The sequence below is a fragment of the Haliaeetus leucocephalus genome, unplaced genomic scaffold (genome assembly GCF_000737465.1).
Source record: "Haliaeetus leucocephalus isolate CR32 unplaced genomic scaffold, Haliaeetus_leucocephalus-4.0 Scaffold484, whole genome shotgun sequence".
NCBI classification, from domain to species: Eukaryota; Metazoa; Chordata; class Aves; order Accipitriformes; family Accipitridae; genus Haliaeetus; species Haliaeetus leucocephalus.
This window is the reverse complement of record NW_010972920.1, coordinates 8,579,404-8,606,015: the sequence shown is the minus strand read 5'-3', so window position 1 is coordinate 8,606,015 and position 26,612 is coordinate 8,579,404. Positions and strand designations below refer to the sequence as shown.

At 40.9% G+C, this 26,612-nt stretch overlaps 1 protein-coding gene across 1 annotated transcript in view; it reads right to left on the bottom strand.

Moving 5' to 3' along the window:
* FAT4 (FAT atypical cadherin 4) overlaps nucleotides 1-26,612 on the bottom strand; it is a 148,240-nt gene that overhangs the window by 27,563 nt on the left and 94,065 nt on the right. The window contains exons 8-10 of the mRNA XM_010575616.1: nucleotides 12,546-12,726; nucleotides 7,976-8,226; nucleotides 771-5,120 (exon numbers count right to left, since the gene is read on the bottom strand). Coding sequence (XP_010573918.1) covers nucleotides 771-5,120; nucleotides 7,976-8,226; nucleotides 12,546-12,726 — 4,782 coding nt within the window. The remainder of the gene's footprint in view (nucleotides 1-770; nucleotides 5,121-7,975; nucleotides 8,227-12,545; nucleotides 12,727-26,612) is intronic.

Here is a 26,612-nt window from a genome sequence, read left to right as displayed (position 1 = left end):
TGATACAGATATACTCTTTAGAAAAGGTAATGAAAGCCTTACCTTATCTTCTCTTGTTAGATTTTTTTATGATGTCTGTAAAAAGTGGCCATAAGCAATGGTTAAAATTGTTCAGAACCTTCCTTAAATATCATACTCACGATAGAAGCAAACATCAGTCTGCTTTTCTAGGGATAAAATGCTGCTATGTTTGAATGTGTAATAAATATTAGAGAAAAATACTCAGAAGAGGTAGGAATGCTGCAGACATTTCTGTTGTTAATGAAAAAAAAATGACAAAGGGACAAAATACAGAAGAGGCATGCTTGATCATTTTGCCTGAATTCTGTTTTTTCCCCATATCTCTCATCTGTTTTCTGCCTTGTATGACTGCAAGCAATTTGGGGCAGAGGGCGATTTTCTTGCTTGGCACACTCCTAGCAGACTTGAAATGCTACCACAATATGCCTAACAGTAACAAGAACAGAAAAATCATACTTAAACATTGGAAATGGTTTCTACACATTTAATAAGTTAAAATAGCTCTTGTAAAAATCTTTCTGTTCTAATGCAAATCAGGTAAGTGAGATTTGCCTGAGGACAGAGCTAAAATAAAATAATACTGTGGGCACCTGGTCTTCTGAGGTTTCATAACTACAAATACCTCACTTTGCAGGATCTCCTCAGCTACCGGGGATGCGCGTATTCGGACAACCTTGTGCTTACAAGGCACATTTCCACCCTCTTCCCATCTCTTCTGGACTGTAAGATATAGAGAAGTAAAAGCGTACCTGTATACCCAGTTTTACAAACGCAGTTGAAGCTTCCCGGGAAGTTCTGGCAGGCGGCACCGTTTTTGCATGGGTTGGAAAGGCACTCGTTGACGTCCCTCTCGCAGGCCATGCCGGTGAAGCCCTCCAGGCAACTGCACGAGAAGCCCCCCACCAAGTTGTGGCACGTCCCGTCATTGTGGCAGGGGGAAGGGAGGCATTCGTCGATGTCCGTCTCGCACAGACTCCCATCGTACCCAGGCATGCACCTGCACACGAAGGGCCGGAGAGGCTCGTTGGCCACGATGATGACGGGGACGCTCTCGTGACTCTTCAGAGCTGGGCTCACCGCCAACCTCCTCAAGCAGCTCCCTCCGTTCTGGCAGGGGCTCTGCAGGCACCAGTCGTGGTCCACAGCCTCGATCCGCACCCCGCTCTGGCGGAAGAGGACGTCTTTGATGCTCTCGAAGAAGGTGGCCACGCCGCTGGGATTCACGTACTGGTTGTTGCCGCGTTTGACGGCCGCCATCAGGAAGGTGTGGTTGCTCTCCTCGTACAGCCCGTAGAGCTGGACGGCGGTGCCCAGCCCCGTCAGCTGGGAGCTGGCGATGCGTAAGAAGTGGAGGTAGTGATTCGTCAGAAAATCCCGCACGCTGTGGGTGCTCAGGCGGAGGAGGATGCTGTTGTCAACGGTGGCGTTGCCGAAGCCCGCGAAGAAAATCCGGACGCTGCTGGTGACGGCACCGTGCAACCCGTCGTTGCTGAGGACGGCCAGGTCGAACGTGCCATCCGTGGACCTCGCCTGCGAGTGCAGCTCGCAGGTCCCCCCGGGAATGCTGAAGAGGCTGGTGACTCCTGAGGTGAGGGAGCACTGGAAGCTGTCTAGCACATCTGGGTCCTGTGGCTTTACGTTGCCCAAAATTCCACCTGGGAAGAGGTTTCCGTAATAGTGAACAAAGATTTCTACCGTTCTGGGCTGAGACGGGTTGTCGTTTTGGTCTATTACCTTGATCTGCACAGTTCCTGTGGAAGACATCTGGGGAACGCCAGAGTCTCTCGTAATCACCGACAGGTAGAAATCACTGATCTGCTCCCTGTCAATCTCTCTTGTCGTTGTCAGCACGCCAGCGGTGCTAAGGCTGAAGTAGCTGGTTGCGGGGCCGGTGCTGAGCAAGTAATACGTAAAGGGACCTTGGTTCGGAGGGAGATCAGGATCTGACGATTGAAGCGTCATCACGAGAGTTCCCGCACGGTTATTTTCCATGACTTCTCCTTGGCTGGTGGACAAGGTGGGGCCATTGTCATTGATATCTTCCAAAGTTACCAATAAAGAGGCACTTCCTGTAGCAGACGGCGTTCCCGAATCGATGGCCAGCACAGACAGGTTGTACATAGGCAACGTTTCTCGATCCAGCTCTGCAGTGACCGTCACCTGTCCTGTCTGCGGGTTGATGGAAAAGGCGTTGTTGTCGTTGCCGGACCCAATGAAATAGGAAAACCTGCTCCAGCTAGGGACAGAATCTGAATCAAAGGCACTCACAAACGTGACATGGGTGCCTGGAGGAACGCCTTCGCTAATTTGTATATTGTAGGTTCCTAAGGTAAAAACGGGAGGATCATTGGCATCCAGTATAGTGATATTAACAGTTACTTCATCTATATCTGCACCACGAATGCTCCCCAAATTTTTTGCGAGGACTTTCAAAGAGATTCGTTCTTCTTTTTCTCTGTCGAGAGGTCCTGAAACATAGATTTGGCCACTTTTTTCATCTATCTGGAAGCCTTTCTTTCTGCTGTTGCCAAAGATAAGGTAGTGGACTTCTCCATCAGTTCCCATATCACGATCACTTGCAAAAACTTCACCTACAACAGTACCTTTGGACGCTGCCTCAGAAACCTCAAAATAATAAAGCTTGGACACAAAACGGGGCACATATTCATTTGTCCCTTCTAATTGGATGTTGACACTAGCAAAGCTGCACCTCTCTTCATCTGGAACATTAAAAGCCTTTACCGTTAAATGGTAACTTTGCTTTGTTTCATAATCTAAAAATCCCTGGGTGGTGATCGTTCCTGTATTGGGGTCAATGACAAAGAGGTCACTATCTGACGACTGAATAGCATATGCAATCACAGCGTTAGGTCCAGAGTCAGCATCAGTGGCATTTAAACGAATAACAGTTGTCCCACTGGGGGCATTTTCTAACACATTGGGAAAGTAGTCCTCAGGGCTGAATGCTGGAGAATTATCATTCACATCAATGACATTAACAGTGACACTGCAGTAGCCTGTTCTGGACACCCATCCTCCATCTGTGGCAGTAACAACTAGCTCATGCTTTTGGCGTAACTCAAAATCAAGTGGTTTTGCTAGTGTCAGTGTACCAGTAGTTGTATTAATAGCAAAGATGCCAGCCTCATTTCCAGAGGAAATATTATATCTGATTAATCCGTTCATAGCAGCATCTCTGTCTCGGGCTGAAAGCATCCTGACCACTGTTCCAACAGAGTGGCTCTCCGGGATAGTAACACTCATACGGCTTTGAGAAAACTCGGGTGTATGGTAATTTTCCTCTGTTACTACTATTTCAACTGCTACCTCGGATGAGAGTGGAGGATTACCTTTATCCTTTGCTTTCACTTTAAACAGAAAGTTTTTGTTCAAATCAGCCATTAGTGAAGATGACACAGAAATCCAGCCTGTACTCCTGTCCAGTCTGAATTTATTAGTTTTGCTTTCATCAGAGATAAAGTACTCCACTTCAGAATTCAAGCCAAAGTCTTTGTCATCCACTGCAGTAACTTTAATTAAGTTTGTGCCAACCTTCACATTCTTAGTAACAGGAGTAAAATATTTACGAGCGAGGAACAGTGGTGCGTTGTCATTGCTGTCTACGATGTTAATGGTGACAGTTGTCTCACTCATTAATGGAGGACTGCCTCGGTCTGAAGAAGTAACGATGAAGCTGTGCCTATTAATGTTGACATTGCTTGAACCGCTGGAGTTTTGGTACCTTAAATACTGCTTGTTGAAAATTTCCCCTGTGGTTGCATTAATTCGGAAGAACTCAGACTGGGATTTTATAAAGTAGAAGACTTGGCCATTCGACCCTTCATCAGGATCCGTGGCTGAAACCTGGGTGACCTTCAACCCAATCCCAGGAAGCTCCGGACACTCCAGGTAATAGGATGGCTTTGTAAATCGTGGGGCATTGTCGTTGACATCTGTGACAAATATGGTGACATCTGTGCTCACCGTCCACCCAGAGTCATGTGCAGAGACCCTGATTCTGTAGCGGTCTGTGTCCTCCCTGTTTAGTGGTCTGCTGATGGTGATGTCCCCAGTGCTGGGATTTATGGTAAATGGGAGACTTGTATCCCTTATGGTATACCTGCTGACTGCATTCACCCCAATGTCTTCATCTGACGTCGTGACTCGGGTTACCGTAAAACCCAGAGGTGCATTTTCAGGCACAGAAGCACTGAATATCTGGGAAAACCTCGGAGCATTGTCATTTTCATCTAAAATATTAATGATAACTTTGACGGTTGTGCTCTGGAGCGGGGTGCCTTTATCTGAAGCTTTTATAGTTAGTGTGTATCGAGACAATTTTTCCCTGTCCAAGGGCCTGACACTTCTGATCTCACCAGTGGCTTGATTGATACTGAAACTATTTTCTGTATTGCCCTCAATTATTTCGTAATTTAACTGTCCATTTAGACCACTGTCCCTGTCAACAGCAGCCACCGTTAGTATCTTCCGTGGGGACAGGTTTTCCACTATTTCTGCAATGAAGGGATCTTGCTCAAACTCCGGTGCGTTATCATTGACGTCTATCACCGTTACTTCCAGTTTCTTATATGAAGAGAAGGGAGGGAAGCCCGTATCTCTGGCCTCGATCCAAACCACGTATTTCTGTATGGCTTCGAAATCTAAAGCCCGCCCGACAGAAAGCTGTCCTGTCACCTGGTCGACCAGGAAGGTGCTGCCCAGGTTACCACTGGCGATGTAGTAAGACAAGGAGCCTCCTCTGGCTGAAGATCCGGAGACGGTGGTGACGAGTGTACCGACTGCTTGGTTTTCAGGAAACGTGAAGGTCTCCTGATCCGCCTGAACGCGAGGAAATTCTGCTCTGTTCACAAACCTCACGGTGACAGTTGTAGAGTCTGTCTTGGGGTACCGGCCACCGTCCCTCACGTGAACAGAAATGGTGACTTCGGATTCTCCCACCAGCGGGTTCGCAGCCAGGATTGCCCCCCTTGCTGGATCGATGTGGAATTTCTCAGAGTTTTTACCCATGAGGGAATAATGGAGCTCAGCGTTGGAGCCAGCATCTGCATCGGTGACGGTCACAGCAAAAACAAACGAGCCTGAAACGGAGCACAAAGTAAGGGCAGTTCTTTAATGAATGCACTGATTGCAGGAAACGTGATGCCAGCTTTTCACTCGGAAGCATGTCCTGGAGCAGTATGCTCTTCCTTACAGTGCTCTGAAAATGAACTTGTTTTGTCACAAGGTGATTAACTTCAGCAAGGGGTAGGTGAGTTTGTGAACCCGCAAGACAAGCATGCAGCCAAAAAATGGGGGTTTGAAAAGTAGGTCACTGCATTCAGAGAAATGCATGTACAGATGTCAGTGGCTGCACATACATCTGCATTGGAAAATGGACCTGCAACTTTTTGGAAGCCTAGCACCCCACTTCTAGAACATTCACATTATGAAAGCCATAAATCTAATAAGATTGAATGTTATTTTGATTTTTTTTAAGTACTCATAGTTTATTTATCCAGGTAAAAAAAACCCTGGAATGCAATGACTATTAAGGTTACATAAGTGAACAAGCAGCACCCATAGACATTTACCCTACACAACCACCTTCCCTTGCAGCCCCTTTTTTTCCTATTCCCCAGATGCTGCTCCTTTTTCCCCAATAGCCTCTTGCTTCTGACATTGTAAGAGTATTCTGAAGACAGTAACTAACAGGACTGCATTTCTAAAAGCACGCTGGTCCTCTGAGATAGGGGTAAAAATCATATAGAAATACAAAACTATTGCACACCAGTGCAATAACATGAATATACTACATTTCAGGTCTTTCGAATTCATGCTTCACAATCAGCTTGACTATATGGGCACCATTTGCATTAACCTTTACGTTTGCCTATCTGCAAGGAGAATCCAGGGTGTCCTTTTGCACTGGAATTTACAGATCTAATGCACGGCACGTCTTTCAAATCTGACACTGTCCAATCCATTTGCAGAACACTGTTGATGTTTTACTGGTACTGAAATTTAGAAAATACCCATTCCTGTATAAAAATCATGTTGTTTTCAACCTCTTAAGGCAAAATCATTTACAGGCAGGAATGACTTTGACAGCGTCCCCTTAAAACTATACTTCATGTCACTATTTGTCATGTGCAATGATTTGTACTCCAGGGGGAGGAATATTTAGACAAGTTCAGTATTTGAACCCTTGTGAGAAATGGGACAGAAAAACATTAAGATTTTTGCTTCATTTAAGCAAATTATATTATTAATTATTATTATTACTAGTTCCCCCTTTTAAAATTTACTAAAAAATAATAAGTAAATCAAGCTTTTTCTTTCAAAATGTGCACTAGATATTCTGTGATTGGAATAAAGGCACAAGTCTTGATCAAATTATGAGGCTTTGGGGTTTTTTTTTGGAAAAGCTATTGCAGATGCTACATTGGACTGCAATAAAGTTGTTTGGTTTGTTTTGTTTTTTTTTAATGGACACCATGCCTGCTAGTAACATCATTGTCAACAGTCTTTCAAAATAATGTGAAAAGATATTAACATTTCCCTTTAAATGAAAGTGAACTATCAACTGAGGAAGTTGCAAATAAAAAAGTGCATGCATCCCTAGGTTTTTGCTAAGTTAAAAACAGAGTAAACATAGCTTAGGCTTTCTATATGTTTCTAGTTATAATGGGTTTCATACAAAAAACATCCAAAAAGATATTGCCAGAAAACATCAGTTAAACCTATGTGTACTCTTTATCAAACACATTTAAAGAACAGCCCCCCCAAACCACACAAAGGCACTGTGCCCTAGTCAGAATACACAAAGATACAATGCAATAATAAAATAATTTCATAATGCTGTTCTGAAAACAGGGAAGAAATGTAAACAAATTCATTCTTCCATAAAAAGGAGAAGTATTTGCAATTGTTTAAAATTTAGAGAGAAAACCCAAGACACAGAAAAAAGCCCTTCTTTTTGTTGTTTTAAAAGAAAATTTGTTTTGTAAACCATTTGTCTTGGAATCCTCTCTGTAGGCATCACATATCCATGTCTGCATATTCACATGAAAACACAGTGTCGCCGACTTCCACAGCCAACCACTGTGACTGCAGTTTGGTGAATCTGTGGTAATACAGTGAGCATATTATAAAATCCTTTTATTGTTTTGAGCTAATGGAGGTTGCAGTATTAGTCCATTTTAAATCTTGGAAAAAAAATCTCAAAATAGCAGAATCTTTCCGCAAATTCTCTCCACCCTCATGCAAATACACATATTCTACTTTCTTTCCCCTTGCAATGCCAATTCTGCAAATAGAAAGTATGAGTATTTTGGACTTACCCATTTCTAATGTATTTATTTATCAGGCTTGTTTAAACATAAACTGAATCAGAAATTAATTCCTGCATTGAGTAAAGTCACTTTAATTTGGGTGTAGGTTCCACAAAAGGAAGGTTGTTGCTTGGCTTTGCTTTTATTTTATTTTACTTCAACACTTAGCTCAAGGAAAGGCAATGTAATTAACATCTGATATAGATATGGCCTTTTTTGAAGAGGTTGACAAAATCCTCTTTAAGAATTGCTCAGGGTGGAAAAAGAACATCTACATGCAGGAGGAGACTTGTAGAGGAAAAAGAGGCCATTGCCTTCCTAACCCCAGCAAAATGATTTAATCATTTGTTTGAGCGGGTGCTCATTTACACTATGTCTTCTTTACACAACTGCAGGAAAATAATTGAATTTGGATGGAAGGAACAAACTAAAAAAAATTGCTAAATTGCAGGTGATATATTGAGCCTTGCCATTATTCATTCCTACCCAACATGAAGATAACAAAACCTGGAAAACAGCTGCAGAGGAACATCTCAGAAACATTTCTTGTGGCACAGCTTTGCATTTCATTAAGATGTTTATGCAGTCTGAAGTATCCCAAGCACTGCCACTGATCAGGTTACCTGAAGTGGTAGGCGATGGGACGTGGGTGACGTAGGGATGGTGTTGAAATTTGGGTGGGTTGTCATTCACATCGGCGACGGAGACAAGCACGCTGGTGGAACTGGAGAGAGCCCTGGGGAAGCCCCCATCACTTGCCACCACCACCAAAGTGTAGTTCTCCCTTGCCTCTCGATCGAGGAGAGCACTGGTGATGATTTGTCCTGTTGATGGGTTGATTGTGAATTGTGAATTGCCACCGGTAAGCCTATAGCTGTTTCAAAGAAAAACCAAGGCAGAAAAATTCAATTAGTGTTTCATAAGGCAGCCTGCTGCCTTAAGATAATAACAATTTTCCATATTGTTCAGACCACCATGCTGATGGGTATCAACACATGCATTTTCTTCTGACTGTCCATCTGTCTTCGCTTCTTTTCTTTTCCGTATTTTCAGACCTGTCATAAAAGACATTTCTGGGGATTTCCAAGCGTGCTTGCTTACCACAGATAGATTTCTAATAAGTGAGGAGCAGAATGAGCATTTGTACATTTAGAGATACAGTCAAGACATACTCTCAAAATTGCCTGCTGGAGGCATCCTCTAGTACTGATTTCCCTGGGCAAATGCATTAAGCATTATTCCAAAAGGCTGACATACCTCTTAACTGAATCCACAGAATATAATTAGAAAAAATACTAATTTCTGAAATAAAAGGATGACAATTTTAAAAAATAATATGAGGATTTGTAATTCATATTATTTCCTGATACTGAGCTAAGTTTTGCTATTCAAGATTTCACTGTTAATTCATAGTAATTCATAGCAAATGAGTAACCACAGAGCTCCATTAATAGAGACTAATTGGGACCAGAATTTGACCCTTGATTGGTGTATATATACGTGCACACATCTGTGTGCGTGTGCAAAAATGTGATTTGATCAGAACAGACTGTGTGCTTACTGCAGTGCGTCATACGGGCTACCTCTGGCTTACTAGCACAGTGAATTTGTCTTTCTTTGAACGCTTAATCAGCTTCTGTCTGTACAGAATGAATCTCAAAGATATGTGGAGCACTGGGCCATATTTTTAAAGGTAATTGGTTAATATTATGGTTTTTTATTAATTCAGATAATTGGTTTTCTACAAAACAAAGGAAACAAGAACTGGCTAAAATGAACAATTCCCATGTTCAGTATTATAACCCTGACAAAAACCAACACAGCTGTGATTAGCATTGCTTCTTCAGAGAAGCCTGGTACAGCACAGCAGCAGCTTTTTTTGAGGTATACAATTCTATAAAGGACTCAGAAGAAAATAGCTTTTATGAAAGAGAATAATATTCCTATCTTCACCTTTTTAAATTCAGAATAGGTTATGACAGAAATAATAACACGGGCCAGAAGCTTTACCTAGAGGATTGATAGCCAGCCTGTGTAATAAGCTGTGGCAACTTCTCCTGTTCAGTCATTAATCTCTACAGAATGCCATGAGCATACTTTAATTGCTTAATTATGATATAATATGATGGCCATATGTAATTATTCTCCAGCCATAGCAATGTGCATCTAGGGTGGAAAGAATGTGCACAAAGCCTAAAGCACCACTTAAATCTCCCTAAATACCAGCAGCATGGGCAAATTTCATCTGTGATCTGCAATGTTTTAACCCTGTGTGAGGTGTTGCAGAAGATAGAGACTTTCTCTTCTGTATTTCCACATATATAGAACGGCTCAAGCTTTAGCATTGGAAAGATGATATGAAAACTTTAAAAAAAAAAAAGAGAAATTACATTTGCCGTAGGACATTCTGAGTTATATCCCAGCACAACGGCATGCAAACCAACTGGACAATGTAAGTGTGTCTCAGCACAGTTACAAAAAAATTCCAAACCCAAGCCAAAAAAAAACCAACCAAAAAAACCCAAAACCCCACCAAACCCTGAAACTTTAATAGTGGCAACTGGCATAAAAAGAATTTGGCTGCAGTGCTTAAAATCTGGCCTTTTGACTAGTCTGTGCTGACCCCTCTTACCTATACTATCTTTAACAAGACTGCTCAAGTGTGCATTGCTGTTAACAACCTCATCATCCTCCCTTAATGACTTCACAGGTTATCACCAGAAATAAGAGAAAAAGAGTTGGCCTGTATGGACATGTAACAGTTTTGCAGAAGATTACCTCCTTCCTGCATAACACAGTCCATTTTTTGACTTAACATGAAAATTTTAGCGGAGGATTTTATGTACCACCTTTGGAAACCAAAGATTTGATTTTGAAACAGGCTCTAACAGGACTGAAAAGGAGTTCTGAGCGCTCAGCACCTCCGACAAGAAGACCTTACGTATTCTGGTCCCTCTGGCTTTTGCCAGTTTTGTAATACCAGGCATATTTTAAGATTTGCATTACTCTACATGCTGAATCTGGACAAATTCTGTCCAAGAAAAACAAAGTATGTTCCTGAGTCTAAAAAGTGTAAAACAAAACCTGAAAACAATTTTTAAATAGCTACTTACAAAGGAAAAAAATATTTTTATTAACTATTCTCCTGTGAGATACTGAGTGAATGACAAAGACTAATGGCAAAGATATTAAAGCAATTCAACCACACTAAAGAAATCTGAGAGCACCCTGATAATTTCTGATTATGGGATGCAATCATTACAATCATTCATGCTTTGTATGGAATTCTTTTTTTTAAAGGAGCTTGCCAGAAATAGTTTCTTAGAGTAAGAGTGAATAGAATTAAAAGCTTCGCTGTTTCACAATTTAATAAATGGTAATTTTGGATGCTTTTCAAATATTTAAAATGCCAAAACATCAAGTTTCTATTTCTGGCTTGTAGCTAGTTGGAAAGAAAATATGACAGTATTTTGTACACACTTGCTTTGCCATAACATAACTCTGTTTTATTTTACTTCCTTTTTTTAAAAAAGTGACAATCACAGTGATATTCTTATGGACTTTGAAAAATGAACTGAGGTGAACTAACAAAAGTAAATAAAGAAGCTACTTTCATATCCTGTTTTGTAAGTTTGGAAACAGAGATACAGGTGTTTGCAGTCATGACAGTTAAACGTGATGAGATTACCTACGTGTCCTTCCGATTAATAACTAACACGAATCTGCTTCGTATTCCATTCACAATACATCAGTCCTCAGTGGATAATCTTCAGCTTGTCATGTCACTCAGCATCTTCATTACTCTTGTCTGCGAAACTGGGAATGGCCAGTGTTCAGCCCAGTGCCCAGTTAGGTTGCATCAGCTGAGCTCTGCAAACTGTCTGGCACTTAGAGCAAAAATGCCAAATGCCAACTTTTTACTGGTTTTCTGAATGGGATAAACTTTATGCCTCACCTTCTGTAATTTTCATTCTAAACTGAAGACACTAGCTAACCATAAATTTACCCAAGGAACATGTTGGCTTTCAGTGAAAATTGTTTACTATATGAAAAGACGTGAACGCAGCTGCAAGGCAGGTAGTGGTTTCTGTTGACCGTTCAGTGGTCTGCAGTGTAACGTGCATTAGTGTCTTGGGTGATGTTGTATCTGCTCAGCCAGTTTATTATAAATGCATCCAAGTCTGCATAAGCAGTCTTCTAAACTACAGTTAGGTTTGAAAAGCCATTTGAGGTTCAAAGTGAGATACTGAAGCCTTCCCCAAACATACGTATGCTATCACAAAATCAACACTATCCACTAGTTTGGACATTTTTATGCAAAATGTGACACTGATTTCTAGATTTGCCTAGCTTAAAAATTAAAGCTTAAAGATGACTAAAGCTGCAAAATACATTCTGTAATTTTTAGGGTGAGTGGTTTCATTTGAACGTAAGTGAAAAAAAAAAAATTCTTTAACTCTGCCCCAAAAGTCAGCTTTTGTAGCAAATTCGTTAATGATGTTTGAAAAGTACATCTTCCTCTTCCCCACCAATACCTTCCTGAAACCTCCTTCGATTAATATTTAAGAAGTCTGTCAGCCTCCAAGAACAAGGGTTTCTAGCTTCTTCAGGAATATGTTTTAAAAGATTTGTATTATGTCTATTAACGATATCCTTCATTACAAGGCCTCAACTCTAAAAGCTATGCTAAAGAGAGGGCAAAAGCCTTTCCAAAGGCTACACAAGCTCATGGCAGTCACTAATGATGATCATTCATAGCCTCTATTGTATTCCTTTATGCAGAGAATTTATATATAAAGACTGCAAGCTGAAGCGCTTAATCCAGTCATGCTATTATTTGGAGTTTCAGTATTTCTTTCGTTTTCTATTTTTTTAATTCACCTACCTCTACATTTATTGAGAAATATAAATCTAGCCTATTAACATTCAGGTGCAAGTTAAACCCGTTTGCTGTTCACTTAGTAAAAACCTAAAATAACACTGCAACTCTATTTGTCCTTAATATAATTCTAAAAGCCTACGAACAACAACAACAACAAAAAAAGCCAGATTTGCCAAAATAATTTAGCTACACATATACAGCTGTCCTTTTGTCTTACAGCTTCATGGCATGTTGGTGATGGACACTGGGGGAAAAAAATCTTCAGGCAAGGTACGAGGTGGTATTACATACAGCAACAGTAAACGACCTACCTAATAACAGCATTTGTGGAAGCATCAGCATCTGAGGAGTTTACGAGCAAAATATCTGTCCCCGTAGGAGCATCCTCTGGAACAGTGGCAGAATACATGTTAAAGGCGAATGTGGGGACATTGTCATTGACATCATCCACTGTGACAGCAATGGTTCCAGTGCCAGTGAGGGCAGGAGATCCTGCGGGAAAGTGGGATACGAAATGCTAGAGGTTACAAATACCACCACGCTAATCCGAGGTCTGCCATCCCTGATTTAAAGCCTAGTGCTTGAGCATGTCACAGGTCACAGAGCAAGAAAGCCAATTCAATGTACAGGACAGGGTCAGATTTCTTTCAAAGGCATCTTGACATAAGATACAAGTTGTGAAAGAAGAAAAAATAAAAAAGTAGTTGTTATTTTTCTTGCTCTGTCTAATTCCAGAAATATTTTGTAATACAAGCTCAGTGGAAAAAGATGGTCTTGGAACCGCTCAGAAGCCTTCCTGTAACAATTAGGACCAATTTGAACATGTGGTTGACTTTCCTGTTTCTCTAACAGAAGACGTTCAAAGGTGGCACACTGACAGCCGTGAAGACTCCAGCCCTCAATTTATTTATCCGCAGAACAAATAGAGTGGAAACAGTGGCAAACCCCAGCTTTCCGCGTGGCTTTTCCACTGCCGGTTGCACCCCTGACCTGGGGAGACCTTCTCTGAGCGGGTGGGAAGGTTGCACAGTCTCCAGCCCTGTTCAGACTCGATTTCTCCGTGGAAGCAACCATCTATAGCAGCAAATAATGCTCACTCGGATGGATTATTGGCTTACGGGAAATTGGACTGAACTTATTTAACCTACGGCTTTCATCCTCCTTGTTATTCGAACACTTAACTCCAATGAGCAGAAATGAGTGAGAAATAGCATGTTTATTCATGTGCAATCTCTCAGTATTTATTGTCTGAAGCTTTTCCTTTGTCAAATCTAAAAAAAGATAATTAAGAGTTTTACAAGTTCATGTTAGTTTTGCCAGTCTATCACACTTATTTTCAGCCAAGAATCAGCAAGACATCTCCTGCTAACCAAATTCTTCACTGAGGGTCCCTGAAAAAAAATGGGATCATTACCTTCTTTGAATACATAACAAAAAGGAGGAGGAGAGAGTGATAGTGGAGCATAAACCCCATGAGTTATGGCCCCTTTTACTCAAAAGACAGACGATGACCATGCCTGTTTTACCCAAGGTTGTGTCACTTTCCCCTTCAATCTCGAACAGATAGAACAATTCAACATTTGCTGGACTGGGAAAAAAGCGACGATAATGAAATGCTTTGGGCCACAGGCTGGTTCAAGTCCTTGCCGCAAGGTAAGCATATTACATGGAGCTGTCATTTGATGAAACACAGGCAGCCCCCGCGTGACCGCCCTAGTCCTTCCAACCCAGCAGATGATTAGGTCGCTGCTACCTGAGGTTATTGCTGGACCTCAACTTTAAGGCTGGGAAGGAAGCAGGCTCTGCTCTTGGGTCTCATGTGGTCCTGGCAAGGGCTCCAGACACCAAGCTCTTGTATAAAAGAAGAAATAATGACCCATTTTCCCACATGTTAACCCTTGCGGGTTGAAGAAGTACCACGCTACATCGCGGGAAGAAGCTGGGAGCAACTTCTGCACAGGAAGGAGATTTTTCACCGTGAAATACTTCAGAGTAACTCGGCTTAATGCACAAACGGACTGAACGAAAGAGCTTCCAATTGAAAGGTGCTGTAAATCTCGGCAGGCTGACTTTGAAGCCTGCTGATCGGACGGGATGGGTCACGACGCCGAGGAAAGAACGTGCAAGCCAAAGAATATAGGTTTCACGCCACGGCCGCGCACAATGGAGGCCTTTCTCTGCTCTAGTCTGAGGTAATTCATTTTGCCAATTAATATACTTTCAGCCAGGAAGGTTACATTAAGGCAATAAGCCTGACTCATTTTTTACCCTTTCCCCGCACCTCCCCAACCCAATTTTGTCATTTAGCCAAACACATATAGATAGAAAAGACTGCAAAAGCATTCTTGATTGCTGAAATATTGCCTGTGGAGTGTTTATTATTACTGCATTAAATGAAACAGAGTCATCGGCAGTGTTTGCTGCATGTGCCATCAAGCTCTGGCCTTCCAAACACATTTAATTGACATTCATCTCGCAGCTAATGAAAAGTTGAAAGTTGTGAAGTTTCACAGGTGATTAAGCAATTTATACATAATTCAGAAATTAATCTTGGGTAAGTCACATTCAAAGAGCATCAGTAGTAACGCAATTCGGTCTGGAAAAGAAAGCTAACTCACAGCTAAAACCTGAAACTCAATTGTTTTAAATGTATTTGCTAACACAAAGAGCCGAGGGCGGAAAATTCACGCTGTCAGTTTATTCACAGAAATGAACTGCAGTGGCAGCGCCTTTAGAGGTAAACCAAAGCTGGGGTGATGGAATTAGCTCCAGAACAGCTCTGCAGGCTGGTCCCGTCCCAGCTGGGAGCACTGAGCTCGGGCTCGGTGCCGCGCTAGCTACGCTCACAGGACTGGCGAAGAGAGGAGAATGGGAAGGACGCGCTCACGCCCGCCGGCAAAGTACCGCGTGGACATACGCTAACAGCAAAACGCTGCAATGGGTTGTTTGTTTCTCCTGCATGGCTATTACATCTTTGGTCACGTAATGGAAATGACCAAAAGGGATGCTAGATGTAGTAGCTGCTTACGGGCTATGCATATGCTCCTGCTCAGGATTACACCGATAGCAGCAGCTTTTGACTCAGCCATTTGACTCCAAGCAGCCCTGGCCCCCTTTCGTCTCTGAGGAATCTGAATTTGCAGGGTACCAAACACACACTCCAAGAGTCAAATCCCAGCCCTCGCCTCAGCCTCTTATATGTTCGGTGCCGTTATTCTCCCATTCCACTTCCCCGCTGGTTGCATCTACAAGGCACTGTACAGAGCGGTATGGACATATTTCTATTAGCCTCAGAGAAGTGAATATACCAGCCAAGGTTGAGCACCATACTAATAAAATTAACTGGGGTAATGTAAGTAACCCAGACCTCATTCAGCGCTAGCTTGTGGCTGCGTTGCGCTCGCAGAAACGTCCCAGAAGTCCAATATTAATTCAGCTGTTTGTAACATCCCAAGTCACTGCTCTTCAGTTCAAAACCCAAAATCTTTCTCATTTTACTTAGATGGAAAAACTCACATATTTACATTGGTTTCCTGTCTATGTAGTTATCCAGATAGGTTTTTTTCCTCTAAGTAAAACATCACGTCCACAAATATACTCCTTTATTCTATTACACTGAAAGATAAAGTTGCAATTTCACAGAGAGTCCTCAAAGCTTTTATTCACTTGAAATTAAATGACTAGCTCACATTTCTGCAGTTACTGAGAAATATAAGAAGAGGAAATTACAAATGAAGTAATTTTCTGTGGAAAAGAAATAGCTTGGGGCCAAATTCTACCGTCCTCAGTGAACTTTCAGTGAAAGTTGTGCTTGCATAAGGACCACAGAATTTGGCCCCTGGTAATAAGTAGGTTTCATAAAATCTACATGTCATATTTGTGGTGAGAGAAGTAGTTTCCATGGTCAGGCTGAGTTCCCAGATTTCTTAAGTTTTGCTTCGATAGCAAATCTTCCCCAAGTCAATTATTCTTATTATGCTAGAGCATCATTCCTTTTTTCTTCAAACTGCACTTAATATTTTGCATAAATACGTGTAGTAAATTTTGTGTAAATTCTGTAATATTAGCCAAACACTCAAGATGTCCCCAAACTGTTTTTAATAAACCAGACATGTTACAACCTATATAAAATTGCTGTACACAGCCACACGACCCTCTGAGTACTCCTACGAACAGCCCTGAGGTCTAGAGCCACAAAGAAATGTACACTTTTCCCTTAGTGAACTTGCACTAAAATTTCTACCAATTTTTCGTAAATAGTCTGAACTATTTTTCAGCAGAAGCAGCAACTATTTCTTTGTCAGATACCTCTTATTTAGAGCATTTCTCTAGCGCTGTACTACTACTAGGGTTTTTTTCAAATCCCAGAATACCATGTCTCACGGAGGCTTAGGATATCTATGTCGAAAAAAAGTTTTCTAGAAAGGCGGAGGAATGAAAGACCCATCAAATTATTAATAACTGGAGAACATAAAGTTAACTATGCGAACTAAATGGTAGAGATGAAATTGACTGTTCAGTGAATATCAAATCTTTAAAAGACGATGATGTTAATATATTACTATTATTATTTTGAATTTCCCATCTCTGTGTGCTGTGGTCTGTTTCTATGAACCGAACAGTTTATTTTCTAGGTGACAGCTGTACATATACATTAAGCAGACAGTCCCACAAACGTCCACACATCATTGTTGAAATAAAGATTAACCTGGGATAGTGTCAAAATAGTAACGCTGAGTTCAGGAAGAAAATTGCTTCCCACGGATGTTCTTCCAAAAATTTAAGCTTTTTGCTTACATCTGCAAGTAAACATGTGTCTGGGGACGAAGAGAAGGAGCAGACCTTGGGAGCCTGCTCCTAGGAGGCCCGTGATGAAGGACGATTTACAAGGGGAGGTTATAAGAGGCCACCTCAGGCTTGGCCAGTGCTGGGCTGTGGCTCCCGTCTCTGCATGGGACATTTGGGGAGGTGACATGAAGAAATAGCCGTGGGGGACCGTGGCGTGGGCAGGCGGCAGCACGAGGGCAGGACCCCTCTTCTCCCAGCAAGGCGGGACTGGCAAAGACCTACAAGCTGGTCTTCCGCCCCATTCACCAACGCTTGTTTGCGGTTGAGCGCCACAAAAATATGATGATATTGGAAACGTGTCAGCTTAGAAGTTATAATGAGCCCTCAACTTTTTCCTCCCCCCATCCAGGAGAAGAGGGATGAAAAATACTGGCTACATGCAGCAACGCAAGTAGAAGGAAGGAAACTAAGTGCAGGAAGGTGGCAGTGGGGAGAAATATTATTTAACTTGACGATTTCTACTTCCCAAATGCAGGATAACCAGCAAAGAGAGGAAAATATGCATTTCGAGTTAACTTATCATAAGTCACTCATTCCCCTAATTTGCGCTAATGCTTACGAGCCACGACGTCATCCACAAGGGATGAACCTAAAGACCGCTTTCACTTTCGCCTTGGCCTACCCATGCAGCCTTAGAAGAAGGGAATGCCACCTGCTATCTTCATCCACCCTTGTCCTGGGGAATGGGTATGGCAAGCTGTGTCGGCTCCCTGTAATCCCCAAACACGTGGCACCATCTGTTCCAGTGCATGTTCAGCTCTCCACACCATAGCTGGACGCGAGGACGAGTGGGGAATGATCAGAGTACTTAGTGGACTGGAGTAGTAAAAGAAAACAATTGAAGGAAACTTGCAAAGCCATTTACGTTTGTCAAGAAAGCTCAGGAAAAGATGATGCTATTGGAAATTATCTTGGCTGTGTGGTACCGTATGGCTGACAGTAAAAATTAGAAATCGGAGAATGTGTTCAGCATGTTATCCACATATTGTTTGAAGCTTTAATGGCTTCTGGGTCCTGTCTGTGCCATGGTTAGCACAGCAGATAGTAAAAGTATCATTCCTTTCAGAAACCAGGAACTCAAAGTCTTTGCCAGCATTAAAATGCCAAAATTAAGTGCTAGAAAACTAACAACAAACTTAAGCAAAAAAACCCTACAGATACATTTCACTAAAATGAAAAAAAGGGATTAAACTTAAATAAAATGAATCTAAATGACTAATCAAAACTCATACTGCAGGCAGTTTACCATGTTTTGTGGTAAATTAAACACATCATTATCCTGAAAATTGGAAAGCGATTTAACAGAAATGGAATTTTTGCTTCACTGAAATGTGTTGCTTTGCAACAAAGCGGATTTCACTTCTCCAGTCAAACACTCAGTGAATGAGTCCCAGGACTAGAAGTTGTATGTGTTATTACAGAGCATTAACTTTTTCACTCAAGTAAACAAGGCCTTTCTCACAATAAAGCATCCAATCTTTCTAAATGCATTTAAATGCAGACAGAGTGTGCTGAGCCTCACACAACTGGTGAGTTTTAAAATAAATATGGAGCTAGAATAAGTTAAAATGCAACTAGCTTACATTATGCTTTGGATTTCTAGTGCACGCGAAGCTTGACTTGAAACGTGGATGACTTGAGATTAAAGTTATTTACCAGGAACGCAAAACAAAGTGTGTATGCGAAATGAGAAAATAAGTAGTTCTTTTTACAAGACTGCATCAAAAATACTCATCCTGGTTGGATATGTTGATTGTGTTTTGTTTTCCTCTTACTCAATTTTTCACTACAGGCTTCCACACTAACTCTTGAAAAACTGGTGAACTTGGTATGTTTTGAGACAAAAGCTGAAATAAGTAGTTAATACACAGAATAAATAAAAAGCTTAGAAGCTAGCCCTGCTCTCATTCAGCTCAGAGGGTGACTGGTGAATGAGACCATACAGGAACCCAGATTTTACAAACTTCTGAGTGTTTCAGATCTTGAGTTTTTCTCATAGTTAGGTATGAAGTAGTAGGTGATCCCAAAGCTGATTTAACAGAACTTGTACTTCAGAAAACAAGGGAACTGTTGGGATAGATCTGTACTTGTGCAAGGATTATCTGACAAGAAAAAAAAAGATTTTCCTGTACTGCATCAGATAATAGAAACCTCAATATCCTCCCTCATGTACCAGCCTAAAGAAGCTGGGAGCAAACAGACCTAAATTTGGGAACATAAGCTATCGAAAGTAAAAAAAATTCACTAGACAAGAGTCCAACCTTGTTCAAGCAATGACACGTCCAGCCACACTTAGGCTGATGCACGTGCATAAACACACATACTCACACATGTTTTGACAGTGCAAAAGAAATCCTTGTCCCAAACAGTAATGCAAGACAGGCTCTCTCATCTGGTTTTATCCACATGATTTTTAAATTTGAATAGTTTCCCACCAAAATTCCTGACTGACTGCATCCTTTGAATTCACTAATCTTTGCAGTTTCACAACAGGGGCAACATTGCATTGCAATGATTTAATATGCTGTTGAAAGGGTGGGACTTGTATGCACATACAGAGACTGTTTTAAGCCCTCTGGTGTATATACATTTCCTTATCACTGTTCTTTTCCTCTGATCTGCTCATCAGAACAAGTTACCTGCAGCTGTTTACTCTGAGAGGAAAAAAAAAGCTGTTGCACTATTACAGAGCTGGACGTACTGGAACACAGATACAGACTGAGAAAAAACCACATGCAATAAAGCAAAAGTATAGTATTTATTTAGCACAACTTCAAGGTGTTCCAGGTAACAATCTCGTTCCACACATACGCACGCACATCATAAACTTATTGCTTACACATCTGAAAAAATGGTAGATAATACATTCCTCCAGTTTCCCCATTGCTGCTTTTGTTTAGCAAATTTCAAAACGTACGAAGGAAAGGCTGAAAGCGTCCTGCTCCACCGCCCACAGCGTAAGCTGATACAGGGTTGCTGACATAAGCAGACGCCAGTTAGCGACTCGTGGCTGTCAGGTTTCGTTCTCCTTCCCCGAAAGGCACAAGCATTAACCCCATGTGCCATAAACCCCTTGATATACACTTGTAAGCTATTAACATCAAAGGTACAGGTCATTGGAGATGGTGCTCAGAAAAGGCACACACAGGTATTGCACGTTCTTAGCCAGAACTGCACTTATTTCCAGAGCAAGAAGTTGCCTTCTTCCAAATACGTTTCAAAAAAATGAATCTTTAAGGACAATTTTTCACAGCTGAATATAATGCTCATAACAAAACCTGGCAAATGACTGGTTGTAAGGGTGCATCTCCCCGTGCCCGCACCGCAGGTGGTTCTAGGAGGGCAGGCATGACCGTGTGCACCACCAAGGCCTCCGGTGACCAAAGTAAAGATTTAAAGAAAGTGGAACTGCAGCTTAAAAGAAAGGCAGAGACATTAAAAAAATATTTTCTTAAAACCACCAAATTACTTCTCCTTGTTATAAGTTACTGCTGTAAACAGAAAAAATAGAGAAGCTGGCTCCTGCAGGGACTGCTGACTAAGGCAGTTTTTGACTGCTTGTGACTCCTGAATATCCCACAGCGAAATTCCTGTAATGCATGATTTTGAATTATGCTTTAAAAACACCCTGTATAAATAGTGAAGATTAACCAGCAGGATAAGCGTTCAGGCCATATGTGCATGTCTTACTTGTTTTATCCTTGCAATTAAGGTTTCCTGAAATTGTAGCTTTGTATTTGAAGAATGAGCTAGCAGGCTTTCAATTTATAAGGTGTAATGTTTAATTTAAAAAATGGTTTAAGATCACCATGACTAGAAAAATCTTAGTTATTTCTCAAAGGCTGAGAAATTGCATAGCATAATAACTACTCTAGTTATCTTATTCTTCTGCAAAACAGATTACATTCAGCAAACTCATTAATATATTTGAAGTAGAATTTCATTTAAAAGTGATGTAAGCAGAAGGACAATAATTTTAAATTAATTTTAATTTAAAACTTCCAAACTAATCATAGCAAGATGGATGAATGAAGAGATAAGAGAGAAAGTGTAACAGCCTGAAAAGTTACAAACTGACAATTCTTTCTTTCCTGAAATTTTCGATCATCTACTAAATCCCACATATTACGCATTATATTGTAGCTTGTTTTCCAGTTTAAATAAATCTACCTGAAACTTTTTCAAAGTGATATACATGCTTTTTTTCACCTCAAACTAGCACCAAGAAGTTAAGAAATAATAGTAAAGCAAAAAAAAAAAAAAGGGGGAACCAGGACAACAGTGAAGACAGCTTAAAGATCTGACAATCATATTTGCATTCACTTGGGTCAATACTGCACAATGTTTTTCTGTACCATGGCAAAATTCAATGAAAACTGAATTGCTCTGGCATATTTCATATGTTCGGTTCTCACTTTTTCATCACTCCTTCTCTGTATGTTCTCAGGAAACTCTTTACAGGTAACAGTGCCTAACTGATGGGCCAATACACATTCAATAAAGCTGGACTTCAGCAGTGGTAGGGCTGAGAGGAGCAGTAGATCTTAAGACCACGCATGTGAGATAAGACTGAGGATCAGGACAATAACTGGCTCATTTAATGAACTTCACACTAATTTGAGCAGGCCCCTAAAGTGACTGCATCCCATTCATATTTGCTACATATTACGGTAAGTGCCCATGAGTCTTTTGTGAACATGGGGGTGACATTCAAGAAATTAACGCAAGATATAATCACACAACTTGAGAAAACAATGGTATTTCAACCAAAGCAAGAAATTACTTTTTCCCAACTATGTGCTGGAAATTTCCATCCCAACGTGGATGGAAATAAAGGAGAAAAAAATATCCTTACCAAGCAGATAAGCTACTTGAAAAAGAGTGGTAAGAACTTCTTTGAACTATGTCTTCCATACAGTACGGTACATAGTACAGTTGATCTCAACTTACCATAGATCAACACTTTTATCATTTATGACTGAGAATATTTAAAATTTTAATCAGATAAATCTGTAATCCTGCACTGAAGGTGGCACTAATTGTTTTTTATTAGATTAACCCTTTAAGAAAGAGCAGAAGTCCACTTTGACTTGGCACATGCACCCCTGGCAAAGCTGGCAGTTGTAGCTCTTTATTTCTATTTTTTTCCTTTGTTATTTTTACACGGTTGTAATAAGAAACTCTGGATGATGAGAAACAACACTGAATTACTGGATATTCCTGTTTACCTCATTAGTGATGAGGTAACCTGATAGAGTAAGAAAGGCCATCACCTACACTCAGTCTTTTTAGGTGGCATAAAATTATGTTCCTTGAAAGAAAGAACAACAATTCGCACCAACATTTATGACTAACCAAAAATTCTTAATAAATAATGATGTTTCTACCAACAGTCTGGATTTCTTTTACTTATGAGGGATGCAAAGAGTCAAAAGATTTAGTTATCTAATAAAATTCAATATTTTCAACTATAATTCCAAGAATGTCTGTAGAGAGATACTTTTGGCTGTGTTACTACATCTTATCTTATGCTTTCCTAGACTCTAGACGAGAAGTACATTATCCTCATTAGGATTCTCTTTGTCTATTTAAAAAAAAAAACAAAACCAAAACAACAAAACAATTATGGGATTTGCATCCTCCTGAGGTAGAACCTATGGAGTTCTCCTCAACTCCACTTGGACCTGAGTAACATTACTATATTTTTGTGCAGATAGACTGCAGGTTTTTATATTGCAAAGCACAAACATGCACACACTGTGCTTGATGCCCCCTCCCACGTCAGTTCTGCCACAGCTGGCTCTCTTCCAACACCCCGATTTATGAACCTTCTTGCCTTTGTCTCTGTCAATGCAAAATCATAGAATCATAGAATCATTTAGGTTGGAAAAGACCTTCAAGATCATCGAGTCCAACCATTAACCATGCCTACTAAAACGAAGACCTGTTTCTAAGGAATAATACTTATAAAGGCTATAGTTTAGTAATTGGTTGATTTTATATATACATTAATAAGAGCAAATTAGAAAATCTTACACTATTTAGAAAAATTTCCCTTCTTTTTCTTTTGTTGAATGCAGTGAAATGGAGAACAGCTCACCCAACAAAATTCAGCTAGAAGCAGTTTATCCCATCCTAAGTAAGTCTGTCAGTTACTCGCTGGATTCTCCATGATCCCAACAGAGAGCAGAGAAGGAATTACACACGCAAGAAATGTTTGAATGGAGAGGTATGCACCTAAATTGAGGACTTTTAGAAAAGTCCACAAGTACATCTGAACTATAGAGAACAAACATCTTTAACATGGATTTCTAACCCCTTGCCTTGTGCAAATAAAATCCACCATCACCATTGAGCTGCTTTCAAAACTGAAGTTCTGTCCACGATTTTAACCTGAGTGAAAAACGTTCATTTTTTTCCACTGACATTTCAGCTTGCACTGGCCAGCCTGAGCCCTTTGCCAACCTGAATATACGTCTCTCCCGTAACTGCACCCCAGAGAACACAGAGGCTTGGATTTAGCCCAGAGGCTCTCGCTGAACTATTTTGAAAATAGTGATCTAATAATGAAGGTTTAACTCCAAATAGAAGACTAAATCCCTCAAATAGTATTCTGGGGCTGGATTGCGCATCTTGCGGGGCGGTCCTCTGAAGGGATGGGCTAAAGCCCTCATCTCCTTTGGGGCGTAAACGTGTCACATTGTGTAGACATCGATACGCTCTCTTCCTTGACAATTACTCTCTAGGGGACATTGGACTGACTTTGCTGTAAACCTGCTTCCTAAATAGCTTTTTGAGCTTTCGTCTTCTAGGGAAAAATTAAAAAATGCTAACAGTTTCTAGGCTCTGTGAAAGGGTAAGATCCTGCTATTAGCTTCCCACAACTACAAAAAGCCACTCTCAATTCTCTTCTCTCCTGATTTTAGATGACGGTAGGACAAAATGAACACTATGAACTCACTGATGAGTCTGTCGCCATTTCAGTTCTCCCACTGTGTAATTTACAAATTAAAAAATCATGCAAAACTACTAAAATGATAGTTCTAGTACCAGTATTAAAAGAGCAAAGATAATAAAACTAGTAAAATAGTAAACCAGTAAAACTAGACTTAAGGAGACAGCACTGACAAGCGGAAGAGCTTCCATAAGGGCAAGGAAATAAATGGAGCTGGGACAGAAACCAATATTCATTTTGAAACCGCTATGGCATAAAAGAAGACCGTAGAAGAGAGCAATCATTATGTAAACTGCTAAGCACCAAGGTAAGCATACGTCAGCTTCATTTAGCTCACCGAAGCCTGAAGCGATGTGTATATTTAGACATAGCACAGAAAGCATGGAAAACAGGACATTTCTAACTGAAACTTGTGAGTTGCTCGTTTGTTTTGACAGCAACAAGATTTAAAATAGCTGAATTTGTTTTAAAAATACAACTCATTCTTTTCAGGCAACATCTTTTCACACTGTAGACTGCCTGTTAAGTAGAAATACAGTGTATGCTAAGAAAACAGAATAGGTATAAATGTCTAAGCCCAGTCAAACAAATCTCACACAGTGTTAACCCTCAAGACTCTTTCTTACCATTACTAGAAAATACAGCCATCATTTACTTGTCGCCGCAAACCGGGAAATATCTTAAAATGTGTTAAAAAAACAATAAAACTACACTGTCAGATTTCATTTGATTTTAGGATTGAAGGGAACCAAAAGCCTGTCTTGAAAGAGAATTCCTGAGGAGGATATAACCTCTCTGCTTGGTTGCCCTCCTGCATTCTTGAAGGAAAGAACGCATAAGTCGGGGGCCAACATCTTCTAAAGAAAAAACATATGGCTGTTTTTCATACAGGCCAGGGATGTATACAAAGAACAGCTAACTAAATATAATAATCAGTCCACTGATTCATTTCTTTCAAAACTATTTATCTAAATCAGTAAATAGATTATTTAAAAAAAAATAATTAAAAAAATCCACACAAACATAGCTTCTAATTAGAAACATCACATTTTGATTTTGGTTTTAGTGTGGCAATACGCCATTCTGACCGACCAAATCAAGAGATGGGGGGTGCAGTTTATTTAAACAGTAGTCCTGGGTAGCTAGCAGGTTTCCAGATGTGCTATTTGACATCCCTGCAACCAATAAATAAAAGGAAGAGGACTGTTGGAATGCTAACATTCGCTCCAGAAAATTGCTCAAAGAGTTAAAGACAGGGATGATAAAAGCGGCTGCACCAGTTCTTGTCACGGTGCCAGAAGTGAATGTTTACCCAACGCTGCGTCCCCACCAGATGAGGTGAAAAAAAAATTTAGAAAGTGTCTTTTCCCAACCATTTTGCCATGAAGAAGGGTATAGTGAAGCAAAACAAATGATTTACGTGGTAGAAATAGACCCGTAAAGTCACATTCAAATAGTTGCACATAGGTTTCTTGGCGTTTATGCTAGCAGACATTTTTGGGGAGCATCTGCAATCTAAACACTATCATGTTATTCCACAGTCCATCATTTTTCCTGTCATTATATTTATAATTCATGCACTCTGTTCTTACAGCTTGCGCTGCAAGAGGGGCTCTAAATTGGGATGGCTGAACTTTGGGGTTGAATTACGTTTTATTTCTCGACCAAAGCCACAGGTGTACAGCCCTGGAAGATGCTGCATGTTCCTCGCGACGGACGCTTTGCGTGTCTTTGTAAATCCCCACCGCCTAGAGCGGCAGTCTAGTATCTGAGACCCAGCAGTAGTTAGAGCAGGGTGGAAGTGCAGAAGCGAGGGAAGAGTGATGATAAAACAAGGTTGTAATCAAGAACCTTTGTGCAGACTGTCTTCTGGAAACTGGGCATGAAGCAGGCTGCATGGCCACAAATCACTGAGCCAAGCGCCAGAAAATGTTTTATCTGTTTTTTCCCTGCCCCAGAGCAGAGGGAAGACTCTCTGCTGACCCAAGATCTACCCTGAGGAGGATTAGCAGGCAAGGCCAAGGAATAGTTGGGCCAGAGCCAGGACGATGCATATATCATGACTGACTTCTCTGGGCCGGAGGGGAGCTTTTGCTTGGGAAAGCATTTTTTCAACAACTGCCCGAATTTCCATCACTGGTGCATGTGGTCCCACCAGCGGTCCCCGTCTGACCTGCCCAGCATGCTTATGAGCAGCTCAACTCTTAATAACTCAACAACTCTTCTCATGTGCCAAGGACTGAAATCTGGGGTCTGGAAGAGCATGCCTGCACGGCGTGACGAAGGACAGAGATTTCTGAGCCAGCATCCCATGCAGCCCTACCAGCTCAAGGCTTCACGTATGCGGGCTGCTGCTTTGCAACATCCTAATCCTTCACCTGCTGCAAACAGACTCCGTGTACGTGCTGCCAATACGTGCTATAAAACCCATAAGGTGCTGAGGATGAAATAACAGCTATCACCAAAGCAGCTGCACCTTCTGAGGCCATGGATTGTTTTCAAGTACATTGGACTGACACCTCTAGATAAAAATAACAAAAAACTAAAAATCCTTCTTCTTCCATCAGCTTCCTCA